Source organism: Oryctolagus cuniculus, chromosome 10, assembly GCF_964237555.1.
Source record: "Oryctolagus cuniculus chromosome 10, mOryCun1.1, whole genome shotgun sequence".
NCBI classification, from domain to species: domain Eukaryota; kingdom Metazoa; phylum Chordata; class Mammalia; order Lagomorpha; family Leporidae; genus Oryctolagus; species Oryctolagus cuniculus.
Window position 1 is genome coordinate 103,917,911 of NC_091441.1, and position 26,783 is coordinate 103,944,693.

General features: G+C 51.6%; 1 protein-coding gene and 1 long non-coding RNA gene across 3 annotated transcripts; one reads left to right on the plus strand and one right to left on the minus strand.

The window, feature by feature from the left end:
- Positions 1-1,283: 1,283 nt before the first annotated feature.
- LOC108177075 (MAP/microtubule affinity-regulating kinase 4) lies at positions 1,284-16,296 on the plus strand. Of its 2 annotated transcripts, none has more exons than XM_051851864.2 (3): positions 1,284-1,434; positions 2,101-2,376; positions 8,452-16,296. In XM_051851864.2, exon 3 carries the CDS (start codon positions 9,899-9,901, stop codon positions 11,573-11,575), a length of 1,677 nt encoding a protein of 558 aa, XP_051707824.2. In that variant the 5' UTR covers positions 1,284-1,434; positions 2,101-2,376; positions 8,452-9,898; the 3' UTR covers positions 11,576-16,296. The 2 variants fall into 2 exon arrangements, with proteins under 2 accessions (XP_051707824.2, XP_051707825.2); XM_051851865.2 differs by having other exon boundaries at positions 9,844-16,296.
- LOC127492364 (uncharacterized) lies at positions 7,841-26,669 on the minus strand. Its single transcript, XR_007921726.2, has 3 exons — positions 26,545-26,669; positions 8,536-8,611; positions 7,841-7,976 (listed from the first exon to the last, which is right to left on the minus strand). It is a non-coding gene; the product is annotated as an uncharacterized lncRNA (long non-coding RNA).
- Between the last annotated feature and the right edge of the window lie 114 nt (positions 26,670-26,783).

Consider the following 26,783-nt stretch of genomic DNA (forward strand, 5'->3'; position numbering starts at 1 on the left):
TAAGGGTGAAATGATGGGCCACGCGAAGCTCTGGCAAGCATGTGGAGAGACGGAAGCCGTCAGAATCTGCTGGTGGCAGTGTGGAACGGTGAACAGTTGGAACACAGCTGGGCAGTTTCTGCCGAGGTTGAACACACACCTATCAAAGGATCTAGACTTCCCACTCCTAGGTATTGACCTGTGTGAGATGAGAACCCACACTTTCACACAAACTGGGACACAGATGTCCCTCTCAGGATTCAGGGCAGCCAGCAAGAGGAAATGACCAAATTCCCATCAACTGAGGAGCATCCGGATAGACCAATGGCAGCAAATCCGCATGCTGGGAAACCCACTGGCAATAAGAAGTGACGTTGATACCAGCAACCACATGGAGGGACCTCAAACAGTCACACTGCGGGAAAAAAGACAACCTAAAGATGTATGATCCCCCTTGCACATGACTCTAGAAAGGGCAAAGTGGTCTCTGCGGATCCACGATTTCCCGCGGGATTACAGTGAGACACGAGGAAGGTTCTGGGGGAGGTGGGCGTGTTCACTGCTTCCATTCTGAGCAGTTTCCCAGATGCACACATGTGTTACTTACCAAACCGTGCATCTAACACATGACTGGCTTGATGTGTATCTATTTTATCATTTAAAATGTTTACTTATTTACTTCCATTTTAATTTAAAGGGAGAGAGAGAAATTAATTAATTAATTACCGGTTCACCCCCAAAAGCCTACAATAGCTAAGCAAAGCCAGGAGCTCAGATCTCAATTTGGGTCTCTCACGAGGGTGACAGGGACCCAAGTATTTGCACTGCCACCTGCTGCCTACGGGGGTGTCCAGGACTGGAAGCAGCCAGTTCCACGTGGGATGTGGGTATCCAAAGTGGCTTTTTAACGGCTGAGCCAAACACCCAGTTTCAATTTTAGATTGATAAAGCTATTCAGCAACAGTGGAGCAAGCATCAGAAGTCTCATGATCTCCTGAGGACCTCAGTTACAGAGGCAGAGGGTGCAATGAGAGAGGCTGTGGGGGCCTGAGTTTGCCGGGCCCAGCGCCTCCTCCACTTTATTCAAGGAGGGGAGGTGGGGCTGACGACAGTTCTAGAGAGGGGCTGGGAAGCTCCCTCCTGCGTACCATACGTAAGCGTCAGGAGCGTCATAGCTGCGTTAATTTCGGAGTAGGAAATCCTCAAGCATAGAGATGGCAGAACCCCCGCCCCCAGAGCGGTCCCGCCCTGCGGCCCCAGCCCCGCCCCCCGCCCCACCGCCGCAGCCCCGCCCATCCCAGTAACTGTTGAATGGCTGCCACGTGGGCAGGGCACCGTGGGCCTCCCCAGGTCAGTGTCAACTGATAGAGGAGCTCATGGAGGTGGCCGCGGAGCGGGTGTGGGAGCACGCCTCGTGGTCCGAGTATCGCTACCAGCAACCGCGGCCGCTTTCAGGTATCCCACGCGCGTGGGGCACCTGGTCGCAGCCCAGGCTCCCAAGCCCTGCGTCCTTTCCAGCCTCCCAGGGCCTCTGACTTGGGTCTCCCTCCTCAGTCCTAGCTGGTTCCACCTCTGTCACCCAAATGTCCAGCCCTGAGCCCAGCATCCGATGCCCATTCCTGCTTTTTCTGGGATCTCACTTGCTTTGCCTCCGCCAGGCCAGGCTTTTGCAGGTGCTGGGCCCTGGCCTGCTTTGCCTTTTCCCAAATGACAACCACCCATGGTGGCCGCACTGGCACAGCTCTCTGCTCTTCCTGAGCGGAGGCACAGGGCATCGTCCCACCCCGCCCCCTCCCGTGCTTCCCGGGACCAGCGCCCACCTGGGCAGGTGTCATGGGCACGCAGACACGGACTCCGGGTTGCGGGAGAAGCAGCAGCTGGGCCTGGGCTGGAGGAGCTGGCGGCTCCTTCTCCCGACACTGCCAGCCCTGCTCTCGCGGCCCCTGCATCCCGGGGTTCCCTAAATCCACGGCAACCCCTCCATGTGCCAGGCAGAGCAGTGGCCCGGGCCAGGGAAGGGGCAGGAGGAGGGGAGGCGGGGAGGCGAAGGGTGGGCATCCCTTGGAGAGAGGGGCCTACCTCGTGGGAGCAGGGCTGGTGACGGCCGTCATTGTCTCCCAGCCAGGAGGACCAGCAGGTTGGCCGCTCTGCAGCAGGTCCCTGTGCACCTGAGACAGCGAGGACCAGGAAGCGGCAAGCACAGAGCCCTTGTCCTCCATGGCCAGCGTCCGCCGGTGTGACCTGGAGGAGGACCGAAGGCCCCGGCTGGGACCCAGGAGTCAGACTCCACGCACCTGGGCAGCAGCGAGTCCCCAGGGGAGCCTGCCCACGCCTGCAGCTCCGGCTTGCCTGTCTCCTCTAAACACACTGCCTCACTGGCCTTGCACAGGAATCTGGGTAGGTGCTAGGCCCTTCTGCAAAATGGGCGTGCACTCACGGCGTCCCAGCAGTTCAGGGCACATAGGTCTGGTGTGTGCTGCCCCCCGTGGGGTGCTCACTGCCAGCTGGGAGCTGAGGGCAGAAAAGGAACAGCTGTTTTGCAGTTCCCGTGGGTCAGTCTGTCCCATAGGCACTCTTCAAGGCTCCTTACTTGCTAGCCCTGTTTTGGTCTAAAGCCAGTCACATGGTTTAGCTTCAACATGAGGGATGGAGAAAAGTGCTCCACCTCTCGATGGATCTTGATTTTATTTATTTATTTATTTTGTCTTCTTGAAGGACACCACTAGGATGAATGATTGCAGTTTTTCCGGTAGTTCTGTTGTCTTCTTGGGTACTTTGCAGGGCACTGCCTAGATCTATACCGTGCTGCCTTTAGACTTCCTCCATCTTCATAGTGACGTGACCTTGTCATTGTGTGGTGACTTCCTCCATCCATCACTGTGCTACTTACCTTGGGCCTCTTGATGCTGAGCAGAAGAGCCTGGGAAAAGACTGGTGGCACACACCCTCCATGGAACAGGGTGCTCACTTGACCTCCTTTTGCCCTGAGCTCTTGCAGCTTCTTGTAGGCTTGCTTTCCCTATTTGTGTGCGTCCTCCAAAGGCAAAGGCATTTGCATCCAAACTCCAGATCTTTGAGTGACATCCCTTTGGCTGGCTCTGAAGTTCAAGGTTCATTGTTTAGCCTCCAATTCCTGAGTGTTTGTGGATAAGCATGTACTAGTAAATGCTTATTGTTCAATGTGTAGGAGGCCATGGAGTGGGACTGGGCACCTGCATTGGGCTCCACAGACCAAACCCATCCAAGAGTCCTTTCCTGGCCCTGAGCTTTGGCTGGCTGCAGAAGGCCCCGTGGCAGGTGAACGGGTGAAGCTGTGAACATGAGCCTGCTAGGGGAGAGCACGGGACCCGGTTCCACATGCCCAGGACATCCGCCCTCCCACAGGCCTACAGCCCAGCTCCACCTCTGCTTCACTAACTGGTGGGGGCATTGGTGGACTATGGGGGTGTCCTCTGCTGTTTCCCCCGCCTCAGCTCTCGGCCACTTGCAGCCCTATAAGGAAGGAAGTGGAACATGAGAGGCACTGAGAATAGTGCTAGGAAGTCCCGCCCTGTTCTTCTCTACATCCTCCCGTCCCTGCCACACACTGCCCTGAGCAGGAGGGCGGCACCATGACAGGTCTCATGCTCACCCAGGGGCTGTCTTTCTCGGGCCTCATTTCAGCCTCTGCCTGTGACAGGGGGTGTGGTATCATGAACCCTGTGCACACAGGAAGAAGCCACTCAACAGCTTACACAGTTGGACTGCAGTCAGGCCAGGCTTTCTTGCTTTTTCTCTTTTCCTTTTTTAAAAAAAATCATTTGTTTATTTATTTTCATTTTATTTGAGAGTATATGGAGATCTTCCATCCATGGTTTACTTTTCAAATGCCTGCAACAGCTAGGAGTGGGCCAGGACTCAAACTGAGCCCGCTCTGAGGACGGCACAGATCTAAGTACTTGAGCTTTTGCCCGCTGCCTTCCAGATGTGCATTACCAGGAAGCTGGGACCAAAAGTGGAGCTGGAACTTGAACCAGGACTCCAACATGCGATGCGCAGAACCGCTCACCACTAAAGACAGAAGGGAGTGCATAGTCAGGGCCCACCCCCTGCCCTCTGCCAATGTCCCTAAATCCTGCAGGCAGCAGCTCAGGCTCAGGGTGTAGAGGGCAGCTTGCCTTCCTACACAGGAGCCCTACCCTTGTCCCCTCCCTGTGGCCCCAGCCAGCAGTACTGCATTTGCAACCACAGGGGCAATGTGGCAGTCCTAGAATCCATACACTGTTTTCATCCTGGCCTTGGCCACCATCCTGCTCAATACAGACAGGTGCAGCTCCCCACAATCAAGCAGGGGCAGGAGGTGCAGCTGGAGGACTTTGTCAAGCACCTCCAAGGTGCACGGTCCCCAAGGCCCCTTGGCTCAGAGGCGCAGCCATGCGCACACCCACTCTAGCCCCACCCCATCCAGCATTCCCCGTGGCGTAGGGGGCCAAGAGGTCCATGGGGTGGCCAGAGTGTGTCTGGCCCTTCAGGGAGCATGGCCCAGATGCCAGGAAGAGCACTGAGTGCCAGCTGAGAGGTGCACACGGAGGGGCACAACCGGAGTGCTGGGAAACCTGGCTCTGGGGGAGCGGATGCTTCACTGTTCTTGAAGGATGAACCTCGCATCCCTTTAGGTTCATTTTTTTTAAACGACTTATTTATCTGAAAGTTAAGGGAAAAGAGGGAGGGGAGGGGAGAGAAAAAGATGAACAGATTGATCTTTCATCTGCTGGTTCACTCCCCAGATGGCCATAACTGCAGGGACTGGGCCAGGCTGAAGCCAAGAGCCAGGAGCTTCATCTGGCTCTTCCACATGGGTGCAGGGGCCCAAGCACCTGGGCCACGTCCATTGCTTTTCCCAGGCCATTAGCAGAGAGCTGGATCAGAAGTAGAACAGCCAGGACTTGAACCAGTGCCCAAAGGGGACGCTAGCATTCCAGGAAGTGGCTCTACCCGCTATGCCACAATGTCAGCTGCTTTATGTTGGTTTTTTTTAAACCTAAATGTGTGTATTTAAAAGGGAACTTGGTATTTTCACTGTAAATGGAAACCTGGTAGCACCTGCCACGTGTAGGATATAATAATAGCAGAAGGAAGCGGTGCCTTGTGCTGTACTGGGGCGGCCTCGGCTTGCAGGCACTGTCTGGGTGTCCCCTGCTGTTGGGTTCATGCTTGTCACAGAGGGGTCAAAGATGTTCTGGACGCTTCCTCCTGGTACACTCTGGAGGCAGGAAAGGGTCTAAGGGGCAGCTCTATGTCAGCCAGAGCTGCCCTTCACATGCCCAGAGTCCCTGGAAGGATGAAGAGGGGGGATCATGTCCCTCCTGAGAGACAGAGAGAGAGAGAGAGAGAGAGGGAGAGAGAGGAAGAGAGAGAGAGAGAAAGAGAGAGAGAGAGAACAGAGAGGAGAGAGAGGGGAGAGAGCAGAGAGAGAGAGAGAGAGGAGAGAGGGGAGGGGGAGAATGAGGGGAAAGAGAAAGAGAGAAAGAGAGAAAGAGAGAAAGAGAGAAGAGAGAGAGAGAGAGAGAGAGAGAGAGAGAGAGAGATCTTCCATTTGCTGGTTCACTCTTCAAATGCCTGCAGCAGCCGGGGCTGAGGTAGGCTGAAGTCAGGAGTCAGAAACTCAATCCAGGTCTCCTGGGGTGGCAAGGACCCAACTACTTGAGCCTCCCCCGCTACCTGGCAGGATCTGCTTTAGCAGGAAGCTGGAATGAGGAGCTGGAGCTGGGTATTGAACTCAAGTGCTCCCATGTGTTCCTGGAGAGTCTGTGTGTAGGCACAGTCTCTTAGGCAGGCACAGAGGAACGGAATTCCTGGGTCATTGGTTGTTTGATGAGACCTTTTTGAAAAATGTGAACTGCTTTTCAAAGCTGCCACACCACTTTATGCTTGGCAGCCACGTGTGAGGCTCCCAGCTTTTCTGCATCCTTGACAAGGTTTACGGCCTTCCTAAAGTTTATCTGGTGCCGGCGCTGTGGCACAGCGGGTTAATGCCCTGGCTTGAAGCGCTGGCATCCCATATGGGCACCAGTTCGAGACCTGGCTGCTCCACTTCTAATCTAGCTCTCTGTGATGGCCTGGGAAAGCAGTAGAAGATAGCCCAAGTCTTTGGGCCCCTGCACCCGCATGGGAGACCTGGAAAAAGCTCCTGGTTCCTGGCTTCGGATCGGCATAGCTCCGGTCATTGCGGCCAATTGGGGAGTGAACCATCAGATGGAAGACCTCTTTCTCTCTCTCCCTTTCCTCTCTCTGTGTAACTCCAATTTTCAAATATATAAAAATAAACGAATCTTAAAAAAAAAAGTTTATCTGTGAGGCAGAGCCAAGTGAGAGCAGCCTGCCGCCAGAGGTGGGGGAGGACAGACTGGAGTTTGGGGTATTGGGCTACCCTGGTGAGAAGCTGGAACTGAAGTCAGAGCTGACATCAATCCCAGGCACTGAAGTGGAACACAGGCGCCCCATCTAAGTAATTTCTGTGCTATGACTTCTCCTTTGAACGAGTGGTTCTCTGAGAGTACACTGTGTGTAAGAGTATATTCCACTAGCGTGTGAATTTTCCACTTTTCCTTCTGTGACGGATTTCCCACTTCTTCACATTGTGGTCACTGAAGATACCTTCTATGATGTCCACTTCTATTGAGACTGGAATTGGGGCCTAAGGTGGGGTCCATCCTGGAGAGCCTCAGGCGCGCATCAGAGGATCTGCGTCCTGTGGCTGGGTACGCAGTCCTGCCCGTGTGTGTCAGACGAAGCTGGTGTCTCATGTGTAGTGCTCCATTCCACCTCCTTCTCTGGTGCTTCTGTCGACTCCGGAAAGTGCGGGTATGGGAGTCTCCAACTACCAGTTTGGAGCGGTCTCATTCTCCTGTCAGTCGCGTGATTGCTTCTCAGATCTGGACGGTGTGAATTAGGTAAATATTTAGAAATGGTCGAACTTCTTGCTGTACAAAATTTTGTGACTAATAATGTCCTTCTTTGTATGTCAGAAACTGTTTCTGCCATTAGCATAGCCACTCATGTTTTGTTTGGTTTGCTGTCTGTGTGGACTATCTTTTTACCATCGTTCCCATTTGCCTTTTTTGTCTTTGATCTGAAGTGAGTCTCTGTGAATTGCAAGTAGATTCACGTGTTTCAACTCCTAGCTTTGGTTTACCTGGGGCTGTGGCTTGAAGGTCCAAGGCCCTCCATGGTTCCTGCTGAAACTTGAACTTCATTGCAGCAGTACTGAGAGGTGGGGCATTGAGGAGGCAGTGAGGCCAAGAGGCTACAGCCTCATGGGCAGGATGAGAGACTTCCTGAAAGGGTGTGAAGGGCCTAACACACTTCTTCCACCAAGCAAGCATGCCACAGGAAGGCACCATTTTTTAAATTAACTTTTAGATTTTGGATTAGGATATAATACTTGTGCATTTTTTAAAAAAAAAATTATTTATTTATTTGAAAGGCAGCATTACAGAGAGGCAGAGGCGGAGAGAGGTCTTTCATCCATTGGTTCACTCCTCAAATGGCTGCAATGGCCAGAGCTGGGCTGATCCAAAGCCAGGAGCTTCCTCCAGGTCTCCCACATGGGTACAGAAGCCCAAGCACTTGGGCCATCTTCTACTGCTTTCCCAGGCTGTAGCAGAGAGCTGCATCAGAAGTGGAGCAGCTGGGACTTGAACTGGTGTCCAAATGGGATGTCGGCACTGCAGGCAGCAGCTTTACCTGGTACGCCACAGTGCTGGCCCCTAGTTGTACATTTTTTTTCCTAAAGATTTATTTATTTATTTGAAAGTTAGAGTTACAGAGAGGAGAGGCAGAGAGAAAGAAAGGTCCTCCATTTGGTGGTTCACTCCCCAACTGGCCGCAACAGCCAGAGTTGTGCTGATCTGAAGCCAGGAGCCAGGAGCTTCTTCTGGGTCTCCCACGTGGGTGCAGGGGTCCAAGGACTTGGGCCATCTTCTACTGCTAGCCCAGGCCATAGCAGAGAGCTGGATCTGAAGTGGAACAGTCAGGTGTCAAACTGGCACCCATATGGGATGCTGGCACTTCAGGCCAGGGCGTTAACCCACTATTTGTGGGTTTATTATTAACCTCTATTAGTGCATTTTTAAGGGGTATAATGCAACTTTTCAACACTGATCATACCAGGCCACCACCCTTCACATTTCTTTATCATTTTTTGCAAGAAGACAACATCTTAGAAGCAGAGAGTGAGCCCTTTCCTGATAGAGAACCTGCTGGTGCCTAGATCTTACACTTCCCACCCTCCAGAACAGTGAGAAAGGAATGTCTGGGCTTTATTGTTAGCAGGCCAAGATCTTTCGAAACGTAGCACGAAAGGACTGAAATGTCTGGCAGTGTCTCACTTCTCTCCTACTATTTGAAACACAGCTCTTGGGGCTTCCCAGTTTGCACTTATTTAGCCTCATCCATGGGACTGTATCTACCCCCTGCCCTCTTGTCCTCCAGGGTTTCTGATGAGCAAACTGATGATGAACTTAGGGGAAAATGGCAAAAGATACCTTCTCAGCTCCACGGACGTAAACAACGTACCTGATGGTGTCTTGGGTGACAGAACATTCTGTGGTAGCGTCACGATGCCAATGGAGTTGTGCCATCACTTTGAGACCTGTCATTCAGATATTAAAAAAAGAGTGGATATGTTGAGTGTTGACATTAGCAGGTCTTCAAAAGCCATGTTACTAAAGATTTGAAAATTAGAAGTGGCCATTGACACCTCCTACAGGTTTTAATTTCTAAAAAATAAATATCAATCTCTATCATGAACCTAAGGAAAAAAAGATGTGGGGTCCCTTTTTTTTTTTTTCAAGTAGAAAGGATCTTGAGAAAAGCACGATGGAGCATAAGCAGGTGTGCCTGGTGCAGTGCTTGCTCTGACATTGTGATGTCACTCCCACCGCCTGTACGAGTGCCCGGCTCAGCGGAGCTTCTTGTCCGTGTTGCCCAGGAAGCTCCTTGGTGCTGACTTGTAGGACTCGGACCAAGCCAGCTGTTTTCCCTTTTGTTTTCTTGATGTTTGGTTTACTTGTACTTTTTCCTATTTTTTTTTATTTTGCCTTTTTCTATTTTATTTTGTTCTTTTTTCTATTTTGTTAATTTTATTCTCTCCCTCTCTTTTTACTTTTTACCCTTGTGTGCTTCATTTTACTCAATGGTTTCTTTTTTGACTTTATTTTCCTTGTCACTTCTTAATATTTACTGTTGTTTTCATTTTCTAATTCTTATTCTATTTCCGTTTTCTGTTTCCTTCCCCCTTTTTATTCTATTTATTTAGATAGGACAATTAGACTTACTGATTAGGTTTATTAGTATAGTTAATGTAGCTGGTGGTTTTTTATTTTTAAACAGATTTCCTCATTTTTTGTGCTCTCTCATTTTTAATGTTTTATTCCTATGGAATTAGCCTGAGGGTTTTTTTTTTTTTTTTTTTGACAGGCAGAGTGGACAGTGAGAGAGAGAGAGACAGAGAGAAAGGTCTTCCTTTGCCATTGGTTCACCCTCCAATGGCCACCTCTGCCAGCGCGCTGCGGCTGGCACACCGCGCTGATCCAAAGGCAGGAGCCAGGTACTTATCCTGGTCTCCCATGGGGTGCAGGGCCCAAGTACTTGGGCCATCCTCCACTGCACTCCCTGGCCACAGTAGAGAGCTGGCCTGGAAGAGGGGCAACCGGGACAGAATCCAGTGCCCTGACCGGGACTAGAACTCGGTGTGCCAGTGCCGCAAGGCGGAGGATTGGCCTATTAGCCATGGCACGGGCCTAGCCTGAGTTTTTACATATAGTTAGTGTTATCTGTTGGTAACATTAGCACAGCGAGTGTTCATTTTCGTTTGTTTCATAGGTGACTAGCTAATGTTACTAGTGTCAGAGAGAGTAGAGAGGCGGGCACCCCCACAATGGAAGGCCACGCAGCCTTCCCCAGTGAGGAAGAGGTCCTCGATGGATACCAAGTCCTCAGGACCATCGGCCAGGGCAGCTTCGGGCGGGTGAAGCTGGCCCACCACCTGGAAAGCGGCACCCTGGTGGCCGTGAAAATCATCGCCAGAGAGGACCAGGACTCCTCCAGCTTCCGGCAAGTGCGGGTGGAAGCGGATATCATGAGGGGCATGCGTCACCCGAACATCATCAGGCTGCTGCAGGTACAGCACACAGCAGAGCGCGCGTACATCTTCATGGACTATGCGAGCGGAGGGGACCTCGAGCAGTACGTGGCAGAGCGTGGCCGCCTGCGGGAGGCAGAGGCGCGTCTGATGTTTAACCAGGCGTTATCCGCGGTGCACTACTGCCACAGCAAGCGTGTTGTGCACAGAGACTTAAAATTGGAAAATTTCCTTTTGGATGCTGGGCTAAATATTAAACTGACTGACTTTGGCCTGAGCTGCAGACTGACTGAGGGGCAGCACTTAGAGTCATTTTGTGGGACCCCACAGTATTGTGCCCCGGAAGAGTTCCTAGACGAAGAATTCAATGGCTATAAGGCAGATGTGTGGAGCCTGGGCGTGGTCCTATATACCATGACAACAGGGTCCCTCCCCTTTGTTGGCAAGAACTGGGTGCAGCTCGAGGACAACATCTTGTCTGGGTATTACCAGGTTCCACTGTATATGAGCCTGGAGCTCGAGCACCTGTTAGGGAGGTTACTGACCTATGACCCTGGGGAGCGACCCACAGTGGCAGACACTATGGGCCACCAGTGGCTCAGCATGGGACAGGAAGAACCTAGAACAAGTGGGATAATGCGTGAGGAGCGTCTGGGTTCTCCCCAGGAAAAGGAAATCCGTGAATGCCTGTTGGGCCTGGGTTTTCAGCTGGGCCGGAAGGAACAGGACAGCCACTTGACCCCCATACTGTGCTGGGAGATATCCCAGCAGGGGGACTTCAGTGGACCAGAAAAAATGGAAGTAACGGATGTGGAGCCTCTGGGTTCTACCCAGGATCCTGAGGTCCGACAATACCTGGCAGGCCTGGGCTTTGAGCTAGGCCACAAGGAAGAGTCCCTGACACACAGCCATCGAGCTGTCACCTGGTCTCCAGTGCTGCAGAAGGGCCATGCTGGGGGGAAGTGCCCGCCGCAGGCTGCTCCCTCCCCTCACAGCCATCATGTTGCCCAGCGCCTCCCTGATCGCTGGGACCGCAGGGGCAGTGCCCGTGAGTGTGCCCTTCCCATCTCCCCACTGCTGCAGCCCGAGAAGGACCCGGCGTCAGAGCCAAGTGCCTGCCAGGAAAGGACCCCCAGGATGGCCAATCCCCGGCCTGGCATGATGCGGAGGTGCCCCACTCCCAGGCCAGCCCCCAGACAGGGCTCTGTGGCCTCCCTCTCCACCCTCAGCCCCCAGAGCAGTGAGGACCATGTAGAAGACAGGAGCTGCTTCCAGGGAGCGGCAGAGAAGGCAAGCATCCCAGGGAGGCAACTGGAGGGGGAGGCGGGGACGTCAGCCACTCTCGCGGACACGAGCCAGGGCCGCCAGGGGCTCTGCCGGAGGCTGGTGAACTTCCTCCTGCGGGTGTGCGGCGTCCTGTCGGCCCCAGAGGCAGGCCCTGGTGTCCAGAGGAGAAAGGTGACCCCTGCGTAGCCTCATTCAGGGGAAACGCCCAACAGGAGGGGCCCTGACACTGACTGCCTGAATTGTAGTGCACGGTTTTTAGCCTTTTGTTCATGATTCTCATGAATAAAAATCATAATGGCATGCACAAATGGGGTCCAGCGGGATGCCGGGGTCTGTCTGTGCACTGCGGAACAGTTTGATCCAGTTGACTGCACACGGATCACTACGGAAAAGACCGGGGCTGCCTGACGTCACATCTGAGGATTCCAAAAAGGCTCACTTCATAGAGACCGAATGATGGCTCCCAGAGGCAGGGGCTGGGGGAGGGACAGGCCCGCAGCCTGTGAGGTTGCAGATGCACAGGACGAGGTGGGTGCTGAGCTCCGGGCACCTGGGAGCTCCTAGTGCAGAGTGATGTCTGAGAAGAGCTGCGGAGCCCCTGCCCCTGCCCCCCTGCATTGTCACTGGGGAACACGAGGACACCAGGGCCTCGAGCCAGACGTCCTGGTGTGTGGGGTCAGCCAGGTGTGGAGCTGCATGGCTGCAGCCTGGGGGGCGGGGGCAGGGAGCACTTGGAGTGCGTCAGAAAGGTTCCATGGAAAAGTGATGTCAGAGAATTGTCACAGTCACCCCAGCAGAGATGATCCACAGTGGTCCTGAGGGACAAGGCCCCGAGCCACATGCAGGGCAGAAGTGCAGACTGCGTGGGACCTGACACGCACGTCCCCTGGGTGCCTTTCTCAGAGGGCCCCATGGGTGGGTTCATGCTGCCTGACGTCCTCCACATGAGGACCAAGTCCTGGGAGTCACAGAGGCGGCCTGGGCACGGCCCCCAGGGGGCTCAGGGGTCGCCCGTCTGCTGCTGTGTTTCCTGACTCTACTACGCAAGTCCTGGGCCTTTGCACACTGGCGTTTGCTCCTTTTGGGAGCTGTGGCACAGTGCAGTCCCTCTGCAAGGCCCTTGGGCCCCAGTCTGGGGCCTGCAGTCGATTTGAGTGTTCAAGGGGTGCCCGGCAGTGGGCCAAGAAGACTGATGGCAAAGACAACAGCCCAGAGAGCCAGAGGGCTGGCAGGAAGGGGGCCTTGGCTAAGGCAGGTTCCGGGGTCCCAGTTACTGAGATTTCCAAGTGAATAGCCAATGCGTGGATGGGAGGCCCATCAGGCCTTCCTCGGGCATCCTAGGAAACTGAGCACCCAGGAAGGGCTCTAGCCCCTCGTGCATTGGCTGGCCCTGCTGTGTGCATGGCCTTCAATGTCCTATGACGGCCAGCGGTCATGGTCAGGGATGGCCCTGGGGCCTCCCTGTCAGGTAAGACTGACCTTCACCCTGAGAGCAGGGCTGGGGGGAGCAGGCTTGTTGCATCCCTTCTGCCCCCAGGGTGGGTTTTCTTCATGCCCAGCCACCCGTGGCCCCCCAGTGTCCCTGTATTTCCAATTCATGCCTGACTCCATCACCGTGTGGACAGGACTCCAACTTTTGGGACCTCCCTCAGCATCCCCTGCAGACCTTTGCAACCTCCACTTGCCCCTCTCTCTACATACACTGAGCCATCCTGTTTTCCACAGCTACTGGGCCACCCCTGGGCCTTTGTACGTGCTGTTTCCTCTCTAGGAAGCCCTCAGGTCAGGCACATGGTGAGATGCCCTGGGTTCCCTGAGAGCTGTCAGACATGAATTCCACACAGAAGCCCCCACATCCAGCTGGAGGAGGGGGCCCTCAGTGAGTAGAGTCCCCTGGGTACAAAGGAAGGATGGGCACGGCACTGCCCATCCTGGGGGCAGCTTGTGAAGTAGGGGTAGCAGACTCCTACAGGAGCAGCCCTGGGCACTACAGCGGAGGTCTCCAGGCAGTTGGAAACCTGTGCTAGGAGGCCACAATCAGTGGTGGAGGCCCAGTACTCTGGTTTCCAGAACAACCCCCCATTGCTGCCTGACTCTGGGTCTCACCTGCATTGTCCCCCAGTGCAGGTGGGCAGAACCAGTTCAAGAGCATCCTCCAGCCTCTTCCATCCCACCTCCCCCACCTCCCCCATCTCCCCTATGTCACTAGCTCCCTTCATGACCCCCACCCCTTTCATCTCCTATTGCGTGCCTCTCACAGCTGTTTCTGTCTGGGTGCCCTGAGCTTGGCAAGATCAGCAAATCCCATGCTGAGCAGGGCCCTTGCCTTGTGACTGACAGCTCCCCGAGTCTTCCATGATGAGCCAAGGGACTGCTGGGCAGACTGTGGCTCCCCAGACACAGCCTACCTCTGATGAAAGGGCCGCCTTCCTCTCCATCCCCCATTCAGCCTTTGGCTGCACACTCACCTCCTCCTCCTGCCCCCAAACCACACCTCCAATGGGCAGGTGCAACAGCACATGGGACCCCAGGGCCACACAATGTCTCATGAGGACCAACAGCAGCGACCCAGAGCAGAGGGCAGACAAGAGCCCACTGAGCAGCCAGGACACTGCATGTGGCGGTGGCGGTGGGCCACAAAGAGGGTGAGGCGGGCCTGGGGCTGTCCCGCCTGTCAGCCCAGCTGCTCTGCTCTCAACACATACCAGGTGCTGAGATGCACTCTGAATAAGGGGCTGCCGAGACCACTGTGATTATGCCTTCCAAGACTTTGCAGAGAATGCATGGGCAGGGAAGAGCTGGGGTGGATGAGCCCAGGGACCCAGAGGCTGGGAAGACTTAGAAACACAGTTGGGCAGTATCCCCAAGGCACAGGGAGTCCCCACGTGTCCTCCAGAAACTGTTGCCCATGGCCCAGCCACACTGGGGGCAGCATTCCAAGTCCATAGGGACAGCTGCAGCATCTCACAGCAACTGAGGGCCAGCACCTGCCAATGTCCATTTCGAGTGTCGGCTCACGCAGCCACGTAGCTGTGAAGTGGCCGCCATTACGCCATTTCCAGGGGGAAACCAAGGCTCTGATGGGGTGAAGGACTTGCCCAAAGTCACCCAGAGGCTTTGGGCTGCTGGCCTCCTGAAATTGTCCCTGAAGTGCACGACTGTCTGGGGCATTCCTATCTGCTGAGAGCAGTCCAGAGCAGATTGAGGAGTCTGGGTAGCAGTTGCACAGTAGACAGGCAGGGCCAGGAAAAACTCCCCAGATGAGCAGAGTCCGGGCAGGGCAGGAGTGGGATGGGATGTGGGCACTGCCAGTTGACAAGGAGAGAAGGTGTTCTCAGTGTTGGACCCCTGTGCAAAGGCCCACAGTATGATGCAGCCTGGCCCAGGTGGCTCCACATGGAGCAAAGAGGCGAAGACGTCACTGAGGTGAGAGGGAAAGCTCCAGCCTCCACCTCCTCCTGCCCACCTCCTGCCGGGCAGCTTGACCTCCCTTTGTCTCTGCCATAGGCCCAGCCACAGAGCTGTCTCCTCCCATCCCAGGCTTCTGTGTTGCTCTGTCCCTGCTCAGACACCATGGGTGGACCCCACCCTGGAAGTGGTCACCACTGAGGGGCAGTCCTCGCACCCCTGCAGTGTTTATGCAGAAACCCAATGCCCAGCCAAGTCACCACGCTTTCATGGCATTCACGGCAAAGGGGATCCAAGACGCTCTGGTCTTGGGAAGGAACCCAGGGTGCCTGCACCAGGCAACAGCGAGGGAGGGATCTTACTTGGGTGAACTTGACCCCATTTCATGATTTGCTTAGCCATCTTTCTGCTTTCTGAGCTTGGCCCAGCGTATTCACACCACTCAACTCACAGGCTGTGGCCCAAGTGTGCTTCCAGTACTTCGGAGGTTCCCAAAGCCACAGAGGGCCAAAGGGTGCTAACAGGGGCCTGGGTATCCAGAAGGGCTTCATGGAGGAGGTGACCTCTAGCTGGGTCTCCCAAGGGTGAACCATTACTGAGCCAGGACCTGGCACCCAGCAGGAGCCAAGCATGTGAGTGAGTGAACAAGTGAATGGGAATCATGAACTGTCAGTGGGGAGCGGAGGCTTGGAGACACAGGGTGCAGGGGGGCATGGTGGGGAGGGGCTGCAGCTCTTGCCAGCTTCCCTGGTCCTGTGTCCCGGTTGCTCAGGGAGCCCATGTCTGTCCTTGGCCCTGGAATTCTGCTTGTCATGCTCCAGAGCCCCAACTGTGTGTACCTGGTGTAATCAAGTGTAACTACCATGCCACAGGGGCTGTGGGAAGAGGGGAGATAGGCCCAGTCCCTGCCTCCCAGCACTGAAGTCATGTGGGAGGGCGCACAGGAAGGGTAAGGTGGGGACAGGCCACACATCAGGGCTCCAACACCCAGCTGCCAATGGCCCCACGGGGTCTTCAAGAAGAGGAGCCAGTCATGGGGTGAGGGACAGACTCAGCTTTGGATGTGTCAACTTTGAGAGCCTGCATGGGCACTCACTGAGACCAGGTCTACCTGGGCTCCAGGTTTGTCCAGTCTCAGCCCAAGTGAACCACGCTGCTGGACACTGTGAAGGTCACGGCCTCCTTGGCAGACAGGCAGCCACTGCATAAGGAGCACCTGCCCTGGGGCCGGCAGTCTCTGGAATGATGCCCTACATCGCACTGGTCTTTGTTCCTCTCTTGTTTGCTCTGGCCTTTGGCTGAGGGGTCACTGGGGACCCTCTACAGGTGCAAGGCTCCTGGCAGCTTCTTTGGAAGCCCCAGTCTGCATGAATTTCTTTGGAAGTGTCTGGCTGTGGGCTGTCAAGTGGATGGGAGACACCTCAAGCTTGATCTCTTGCCCCTGGGTATGTGTATGATTGGTGGCCACGCTGTAGGGGTCACAGTGGAATGTACAGAGAGAGAGGGAGGGAGGGAGGGAGAAAGATTGATTCCACTTACTGATTCACTCCTCAAAATCACAACAGCTGAGGGTGAGGTCAAAGCCAGGAGTCAGAGACTTCTCCATGTCTCCCACATAGGTGGCAGGAATCCAAGACTTGAGCCATCATTTGCTACCTCCCCAGGCACACATCAATAGGAAGGTGCATCAAAAGTGGAGATGGGAGGGAGAGACCAAGATGGCAGTGTAGTAACAGGATGTTCCCAGTTGAGCAGGGCAAAATAGATAGTTAACAAGGAGAGGAGATACAAACAAGTGACAGAGTGGTGAGAAATTCGAGCAGAGAAGCCCAGGAGTACAACAGACTGGTCAGGTCCACGCTGAGGGAGCAAAAAAGAAAGAGAAGCGGTGGAGGCACAGAGGCAAATGAGGAGATTGAAGCCCCCCTCTCTCCCTTCTCATCTCCTCATCCAGCGAACCAGGTGAGAAATCAAGAGTCCACAGAGCTGCAGATAGTGGTGGGCAGGGGAGCCTGGCGCACTGCACTTGAAGCTCCAAGCGGGAAGGAAGAGAAAGTATAGGGGAACAAACAGAGAGGACGGGCACATCCCTGTCCATCTATGTCTCCTCCCTTCCCCACAACCCGACACGGAGCTGGCAGGGAGAAGTCATATTGATTGTTTACAATTTCGAATGTAAGCAGGGGGCTGCCACATTTGGCTCCTGTGCACATGCCCATCAATTGCGGGGCCACCTCACAACAACCCCAACCCGGGAACAAGGATCACAACATTTCAGAGTAATTTCCTCCCCACCATGCAAGCTGTACAACAAAGAGAAATCTTGAATGTTGAAATCTCAAGCTAGTTTCACCCACCAGTGAGAAGCCAGCCCAGCTCCCAGTAGGCGGGGCTTGGTGCACCAGAGCTCTCGTGCCCGCCCCCATCACCATTGAGAAGTAAACAGGACACCTGGAGGCAGGGCTGCGGGCTTCCACCTGCAAAGCACAGACACACAGCAGCTCACAGAAGAGGAAAATCTCACCACAAGCACCAAGAAAAGAGAAAAGCAACCAGAAATGCCGAAAAAAAAAAAAACAAAAACCAAAAACAAAGGAAAAACCCTGAATAAGAATAAGGAAGACACTATGAGCCCCCTAAAGGAACACTTCAGCTCTTCAATAATAGAAGAAACTGAAGAAGAAGAAATCAAGGATATGCCAGAAAAGGAATTCAGAAAATTAATCGTCAGATTACTTAGAAGCAATCAGAAACAAATTTATGATCTAAATGAAAAGTGCTCCCAAGAAACTGACATATTAAAGAGAAGTCAGAATGAAATATTAGAAATGAAGAATTCAATAGATCAATGCAGTGGAAAGCCTTAACAACAGAATAGGTGAGATGAAAGAGTGTCAGAACTAAAAGACAAATTTCTAGAAATAATACAGTCAGACCAAATACAAGAGGAAGAAATTAGAAAATTAAAAATTACAGTTGGAAATTTACAAGAGTCTATGAAATGACTCAACTTATGGATTCTAGGAATTCTGAAAGGCATGGAAAGAGAGAAATGATTAGAAGTCCTTCTTAATGAAATAATAACAGAGAACTTCACCAATATGGAGAAAGTACAGAAGTACACAGAACTCCCAACAGACACGACCAGAAAAAAACTTCACCATGACACACTGTAGCAAAACTCTCCTCAGTGAAACATAAAGAACAGACCTTAAAATGTGCACCAGAATCAACAAGTCAGATTCAGAAGAGACCCAATTAGACTCACTCTGGACTTCTCATTGAAAACCATATAGGCAAGAAGACAATGGCAAGACATATTCCAAGTTCTAAGAGAAAAAAACTTCCAACCCAGAATATTATACCCTCCAAAACTCTCATTTATGAATGAAGGAGAATAAGGATCTCCCACAAAAAAAAAAAAAAAAAAACACAGAAATTTAAAGAATTTGTGACTAATCACCCAGCCCTACAAAAGATGCTCAAGGATGTGCTATACACAGAAACAGAGAAATAGGAATACTAGTACAAAAGAACATGAACGCAGAAAATGACCTAGCAAAAGTGCAAATGAAATCCAAAATACATAAACAGGATTATTTACGGAAACATGGCAGGGCAAAGTTGGTACTTAACAATAGTCACACTGAATGTAAATGGTCTCAACTCCTCAGTTAAGAGGCACAAACTGGCTGAATGGATTAAAAAACGAAACTCATCTATTTGTTGCCTACAAGAAACACATCTTACCAACGAGGACGCTCACAGAATGAAAGTGAAAGGATGGAAAAAGTTAATCCACGGTAACAGAAACCAAAAAAGAGCTGATGCAGCCATTCTAATGTCAGACAAGATAGACTCTAACACAAAAACTTTAAAAGAGACAAAGAAGGACACTATACAATGATTAAGGGATCAATTCAACAGGAAGGTGTGATTATTATAAATCTATATGCAGCTAATTACAGGGCACCTAGCTATTTAAAAGAAATATTAAGGGACTTAAATGGAGATATAGACTCAAATACCATAGTAACGGGGGACTTCAATACTCCACTTTTAGCAATGAACAGATCAACCAGACAGAAAACCAACAAGGAAACAACACCATAGATCAAATAAACTAAGCAGATATCTACAGAGCCTTCTACCCAAGAGCCACAGAGTACACATTTTTCTCTCCAGGGCATGGAACTTTCTCTAGGATTGATCACATGCTAGGCTGTAAAGCAAATCTCAGCAAATTCAAAAAAATCAAAATCATACCATGCATCTTCTTGGACCACAATGCAATGAAGCTGGAAACCAACAATTCAAGAATCTGTACATCATATGCGAACACATGGAGACTGAACAACATGTTTTTTAATGAACAGTGGGTCATGGAAGAAATCAAAATGCTTGTGGAGACAAATGAAGATGACAGTATAAAATATCAAAATTTGTGGGATACAGCAAAAGCAGTATTAGGAGGGAAGTTTATAGCAATTGGTGCCTACATCAAGAAACTAGTAAGGCACCTAATAAGAACTATCTATGCACTCCATGGATCTAGAAAAACAACAGCAAACCAAACCCAAAACTAGTAGAAGAGAAGAGATAATTAAAAATAGAGAAGAAATCAACAAAATTGAAAGCCAAAAAAAAATACAAAAGAGCAGCAAAACAAAGTGCTAGTTTTGTGAAAAAATAAATAGAATTGACAACTATTGGCCAACTAATCAATAAAGGAAGGAGAAGACCCCAATCAATAAAATTAGAGATGAAAAAGGAAATGTAACAACAGACACCACAGAAATAAAAAGAATCATCAGAAATTACTACAAAGAGCTGTATGCCAACAAATGGGGAAACCTAGAAGAAATGGATAGATTCTTGGACACATACAACCTACCTAAATTGAACCATGAATACATAGAAAACCTAAACAGACCCATAACCCAGACAGAAACTGATTCGGTAATAAAGATCCTCCCTATGAAGAAAAGCCCAGGACCGGATGGCTTAACTACTGAATTCTACCAGACATTTAAAGAAGAACTAATTTCAAATTCTCAAGATATTCAAAACAATTCAAAGGGAAGGAATCTTCCCAAATTCTTTCTACAAAGCCAGCATCACCTCAATTCCTAAACCTGAAAAAGATACAACAAAGAGAACAACAAATTTCCCTGATGAACACAGACACAAATATCCTCAAAAAATACTAGCCAGTCAAATCCAACAACACATCATAAAGACCAGCCACCTGGATAAGTTATCTTAATAGATGTAGAGAAAGCATTTGACAAAATACAACACTCTCTCATGATGAAAACTCTAAACAAACTGGGTTTAGAGGAACATTCTTCAACACAATCAAGGCAATCCACGACAAACTAACAGCCAGCATCCTATTGAATGGGAAAATGTTGGAAGCATTCCTTTTTTTTTTTTTTTTTGGACAGGCAGAGTGGACAGTGGGAGAGAGAGACAGAGAGAAAGGTCTTCCTTTGCCGTTGCTTCACCCTCCAATGGCCGCCGTGGCTGGCGCACCGTGCTGATCCAATGGCAGGAGCCGGGTACTTATCCTGGTCTCCCATGGGGTGCAGGGCCCAAGCACTTGGGCCATCCTCCACTGCACTCCCTGGCCACAGCAGAGGGCTGGCCTGGAAGAGGGGTGACCGGGACAGAATCCAGTACCCCAACCAGGACTAGAAACCGATGTGCCGGCACCGCAAGGTGGAGGATTAGCCTAGTGAGCCGCGGCGCCGGCCTGGAAGCATTCCTAATGAGATCTGGAACCAGACAAGGATGCCCACTCTCACCACTGCTATTCAATATAGTCCTGGAGGTTCTGGCTAGAGCCATTAGGAAAGAAGGGGAAATCAAAGGGATACAAATTGGGAAGGAAGAAGTCAAACTATCCCTATTTGCAGTCAACATGACTCATTATGTAGGGGATCCAAAGACTCCACTAAGAGACTATTGGAACTCATAGAAGAGTTTGGTAAAGTAGCAGGATATAAAAACAATACACAGAGGCTGGCACCATGGTGCACTTGGTTAATCCTCCACCTGGGGTGCTGGCATCCCATATGGGTGCTGGTTCTAGTCCCGACTGCTCCTCTTCCAATCTAGCTCTCTACTGGGCCCTGGGAAAGCAGTAGAGGATGGACCAAGTGCTTGGGCCCCTGCACCCACATGGGAGACCAGGAAGAAGCTCCTGGCTCCTGGCTTCGGATCAGCACAGCTCCGGCTGTTGCGGCCATTTGGGGGAGTAAACCAACGGACGGAAGACCTTTCTCTCTGTCTCTCTCTCTCACTGTCTGTAACTCTACCTGTCAAATAAATAAACAAAATCTTTAAAAAATGAAGTCAGTCCTGAGCTGAGACCTCTCTTTAAAAATAAATAAAATAAAATAAAATCAATACACAAAAATAAACAGCCTTTGTATACACAGAAAATACCACAGCTGAGAAAGAACTTCTAAAATCAATTCCATTCACAATAGCTCCAAAAAACCAAATACCTTGGAATAAATTTAACCAAGGATGTCAAAGATCTCTACAATGAGAATTACAAAGCATTAAAGAAAAAAATAGAAGACACAAAAAATGGAAAAAGCTTCCATGTTCATGGATGGAAGAATCAGTATCATCAAAATGCCCATTTTTCCAAAAGTAATTTATAGATTACATGCAATACCAATCAAAATACCAAGGATATTCTTCTTAGATCTACAAAAAATGATATTGAAATCCATTTGGAAACACAGGAGGCCCCGAATAGCTGAAACAGTCTTATATAACAAAAATAAAGCCGGAGGCATCACAATACCAGATTTCAAGATATACTACAGGGTAGTTATAATCAAAACAGCCTGGAACTCTTACAAAAACATATGGATAGGCCAGTGGAACAGAATAGACATGCCAGAAATCAATCCAAGCATCTACAACCAACTTATATTTGACCAAGGAGCTAAAACTATTCCCTGGAGCAAGGACAGTCTCTTCAACAAATGGTGCTGGGAAAACTGAATCTCCACATGCAGAAATATGAAGCAGGACCCCCACCTTACACCTTACACAAAAATACGTTCAAAATGGATTAAAGACCTAAATCTACAACCTGATATCATCAAATTACTAGAGAGCATTGGGGGAAACCCTGCAAGACATTGCACAGGCAAAGAGTTCCTAGCAAAGACTACAGAGGCACAGGTAGTCAAAGCCAAAGTTAACAAATGGGATTACATCGAATTGAGAAGCTTCTGTACTGCAAAAGAAACACTCAGGAAAGTGAAGAGGCAACCAACAAATTGGGAGAAATTATTTGCAAACCAGGCAATTGATAAATGATTAATAACCACAATATATAAAGTGATCAAAAACTCAACAACAACAAAACAAACAACACAGTTAAGAAATGGACAAAGGACTTAAACAGACGTTTCTCAAAAGAGGAAATCCAAATGGCCTACTGACACATGAAAAAACGCTCAGGATCACTAGCTGTCAGGGAAATGCAAATCAAAACCACAATAAGATTTCACTTCACCCCAGTTGGAATGGCTCTCATACAGAAATCAACAAACAACAAATGCTGGCGAGGATGTGGGCAAAAAGGTATCCTAATCCACTGTTGGTGGGAATGCAAACTGGTAAAGCCACCATGGAAGACAATTTGGAGATATCTCAGAAATCTGAATACAGTCCTACCATATGACCCAGCCATCCCACTCCTCGGAATTTACCCAAGGGAAATGAAATCAGCATATGAAAGAGCTATTTGCACTCCCATGCTTATTGCAGCTCAATTCACAATAGTTAAGGCATGGACTCAACCTAAATGCCTGTCAGTGGAAGACTGGATAAAGAAATTATGGGATATGTATTCTATGGAATACTACACAGCACTAAAAGAAATGAAATCCAGTCATTCACAATATAATGGATGAAACTAGAAAACATCATACTGAGTGAAATAAGCCAGTCCCAAAGGAACAAATACCATATGTTTTCCCTTCTCTGTGACAACTAACAGAGCACTTAAAAAGGAAACCTGCAGAAGTGAAACTGACACTATGAGAAACACTATGAACAGCCTTTGTCTTGACTGTCGAGCAGTTTATTATTTTATTCTTTTATTTTTTCTACTTAATACCATTGGTTGAACTCTTTACTTAACATAGAATTAATCATAGGTGTATAAAGTCAATTGAAAATAGATCCCAGTAGGAGTGGGAATAAGAGAGGGAGGAGCTGCAGAGTTCAACACACATTCCCATGGACTTACCCCTAAGGGTAAAGCTAAAAACTTGCCATGGGACTCCAAATCCCATTAAGCTGGGTGGTACTAATACCATCTTACGTTTTAAAGTGATCATTTTAAAAGTGTAATTGATCATTGTTAGGATTAAGTGTCAAAGGGAACACATAAGTAAGGCCAGTGTCTGGTAATAGCAATAGATAGAATTAAAAAGAAGAGAATGATCCAACATGGGAAGCAGGCCACACAGCAGACTCATAGAATGACAAATGCCCTAAACAGCACTCTGGCCTCAGAATCAGCTCTTAAGGCATTCGGATCTGGCTGAAATGCCCAGGAGAGCACTACAGGCATGGGAGAGCCAAGATACTGTGGCAAAAAATGTCCTACATGAAGAATCTCCGTGAGTGAGACCCCAGTGGAAAGGGGCCATCAAAGAAGTATTTATTTTTCTCTGAAGAGAGGCGAGAACTTACACTTTGCTTATGCCCTGTTTAAATAGTGACGGAGTTAATGGTCTCAAAAGGCTTCCATAGCCTTGGCAGCTCATGAGTAGAGCCCCAGGAGACCACTGACGTCATAAATAAGAGGGTCAATTGTTAAGTCAACAACAGGAGTCACTGTGCACTTACTCCCCATGTAGGACCTCTGTCCTTAATGACGTGTACTATGAGAGTTAACTGGGGCCAGTGCCATGGCTCACTAGGCTAATCTTCCACCTTGCGGCGCTGGCACACCGGGTTCTAGTCCTGGTCAGGGCTCCGGATTCTGTTCCGGTTGCCCCTCTTCCAGGCCAGCTCTCTGCTGTGGCCCAGGTGTGCAATGGAGGATGGCCCAAGTGCTTGGGCCCTGCACCCCATGGGAGACCAGGAGAAGCACCTGGCTCCTGCCAGTCGCAGCGGCCATTGGAAGGTGAACCAACGGCAAAAAAAGGAAGACCTTTTTTTCTCTCTCTCTCACTGTCCACTCTGCCTGTCAAAAAAATAAAAAAAAAATTAACTGGAAAACTTGTTCTCAAACAGTACTTTACACGTTGTGTGTGTGTGTGAAATCCTAGTATAGAGTTGGTCTTCTGTATATAATTAAAAACCAATGTTAATGAAGAATGGGATGGGAAAGGGAGGAGGAGGTGGCAGGAGTGGGGGTGGGAGGGCAGGTAGAACCACTATATTCCTAAAGTTGTACCTATGAAATTTGCATTCATTAAATAAAAGCTTTTTTAAAAATAGTGGAGATGGGACTTGTGGAGGGGTGGACATTGTGGTGCAGCATGTTAAACTGCCACTCAGAATGCCTGTACCCCAATCAAAGTGCCTGTCATCTGGGAGGGTATCTGTCAGGTGGGCTGGGCAGGGTGGGGAGGCAATGTGCAGATGCTTAAGGAAGAGGCACAGTTCACTCTTCGCGGGGCCTTCCGGTAGAGGAAGCAGGAGAATCAGCAGGGATTTAAGGATACGGGAGCCCTGTGCACCCCGGAGTCTGTGTGCTGCCCTGCTCCCCCCCAGCCCTCGGGACCCTGGCCAGCTCCTGCCCACGGTCACACAGCAGTCTCGGTGAGCAGTATGGGCCTAAGGGAGGGTTTCACAGAGGAGCCAGGCAGCATCATTCACCCCGAAGCAATCTCTTCCCCAGACGGTTCCCCAGGTGTCCTGGCCCTGGGCTGGCCCCTCTGAGCTCGTCACCAGCACAGCTCCCAGGGCTGCCCACTCCTGAGGTTGGAATTCCATCTCTGCTGTTTTGAGACGCCTTCCGGCCGGTGCCACAGCTCACTAGGCTAATCCTCCACCTTGCGGCGCCGGCACACCAGGTTCTAGTCCCGGTCGGGGCGCCGGATTCTGTCCCGGTTGCCCCTCTTCCAGGCCAGCTCTCTGCCATGGCCTGGGAGTGCAGTGGAGGATGGCCCAGGTGCTTGGGCCCTGCACCCCATGGGAGACCAGGAGAAGCACCTGGCTCCTGCCTTCGGATCAGCACGGTGCGCCGGCCGCAGCGGCCATTGGAGGGTGAAGCAACGGCAAAGGAAGACCTTTCTCTCTGTCTCTCTCTCTCACTGTCCACTCTGCCTGTCAAAAAATTAAAAAAAAAATTGAGAGACGCCTTCCCCCTGTGCTCTCCTGCCCTCCTGCACCCCCCCAGTGAACAAGACTGAAGACGGGGTCTGCTGGAGTCAAGCGACAGAAGGAGCAGGGCCGGGGAGCTCAAGTGCAGAGGTGCAGGGGCGGGGTGCTTGACTATGGGGCAGAGGGAGGTGGGCGTGGCAGCCTCAGGACAGGCTGGGTGCCAGGCGCTCCCAGGTGGAGGGGCTCCGGCCAGCCTCACTGCCAGTCCCAGCAAGGCCCCGGGAGTGCAGCCTGGTGTCGCAGCGGGGCCGGGGGCTGGGAGTGGCCGCAGGCCTGTGTGGACCCCGGGAGGCTGGGGGCAGGGCCCGGACACGGGAAAGTGGGGAGGCCGGTGGGCTTCCAGGCGCTGCACACGCTCAGAGCCAGGCCTCGGCCCCGGCCCGGTCGTGGTCAGTCCTGTGTTGCTATGGCCGAGTCCCCGAGGGGGGAGCAGCTTAGGAGGCAGAGGACTGTGTAGCCCGTCATCCTGGAATTCCCAGAAGCCACAGGTGCCATGGGGGATGGCAAGGACGCGCGGAAGGGGGACAGAGACGGGAAGGATACCATTCTTTTCCAAATCACCGCAAACTGACAGAATCAGGCAGCTGGATGAGTTGAGGCGAGTGGGGATTCTTGCAACCCTGCAATGTAGCCTTACGTCGGCACACCCACCTTCTCGGGATGCACCGCTGTCGCATCCGGGACCAGGACGCACGCCAAGACCCCACCGGCTTATTTATCCAATTAAGGCAACGCCCCGGATTCCTAAACGCTAGTAACAAGGGAGCGGTCTCTTGGCCATGCACCACGTTTGGAGCTACCGCTCGTGCTCTCCTTCACGGGCAACCCTCCGGCCACTCGGCCCGTGCCCACGCCTGCATGTAACCGCTTTCCCCATGAGTGAGCTTTGGCCATCGGGCACCGCTTCTTATTCGAAAAGTGACTTATTGGAACAAAGTCGATGCCAGGCTGCTCTCATCGAGACTGTGGCTGTCTTCAGCGCTTTCAGAAACGGGGGACCCACAACGGAGGGCTGGGGCAGGCAGCTCTTCCCCGCTCTTTAGTTGAACACTATAATTTAGGGTGGGGATCAAAACAACAGAAGCAGGGAAGTCCATCAGATCAGTGGACGTGAACTCGGGAGGGAGGACGCTCCCGCTCGCGCTCCCGCAGACAGGCCACCAGCGCGCCGCGCTCGCCCAGCCGGGACCCGGACGCCTCAGCGGGCCACGCACGCCTCGCCGGCGGTTGAGCCCGCGCAGGGGCCGCAGCCGCGCGCTCATTGGCCGAGTCGCGCCCGTTCTCTGCCCAGGGCGCCTGCGCGCGGCTCCCACGGCCCGCCGGGGCGCCCACAGGCTGGGGGCGTCAGCCCGCGCCTCGCCCCTCCGCCCTCTTACCGGCTGTGCAGAGGCGCTCCGCGGAGGCTTGGGCGAAGGAGCCGTGGGCGGGACGCGGGACGAGGCTGGAAAACGACTGGCCGTCAGTTGGCGGCGCCTGGCCCGAGGGCGCGGGGAGGGCTGGTCTGGCGCGCGCGCATGCGCCGGGTGAGCCTAACCGTCCCCGACCGTGTGCCCTGGAGCTGACACCTTAGGACCGGCGCGGCTCTCAACCCTGGGGTCCTCCTTGCCGTCCCACC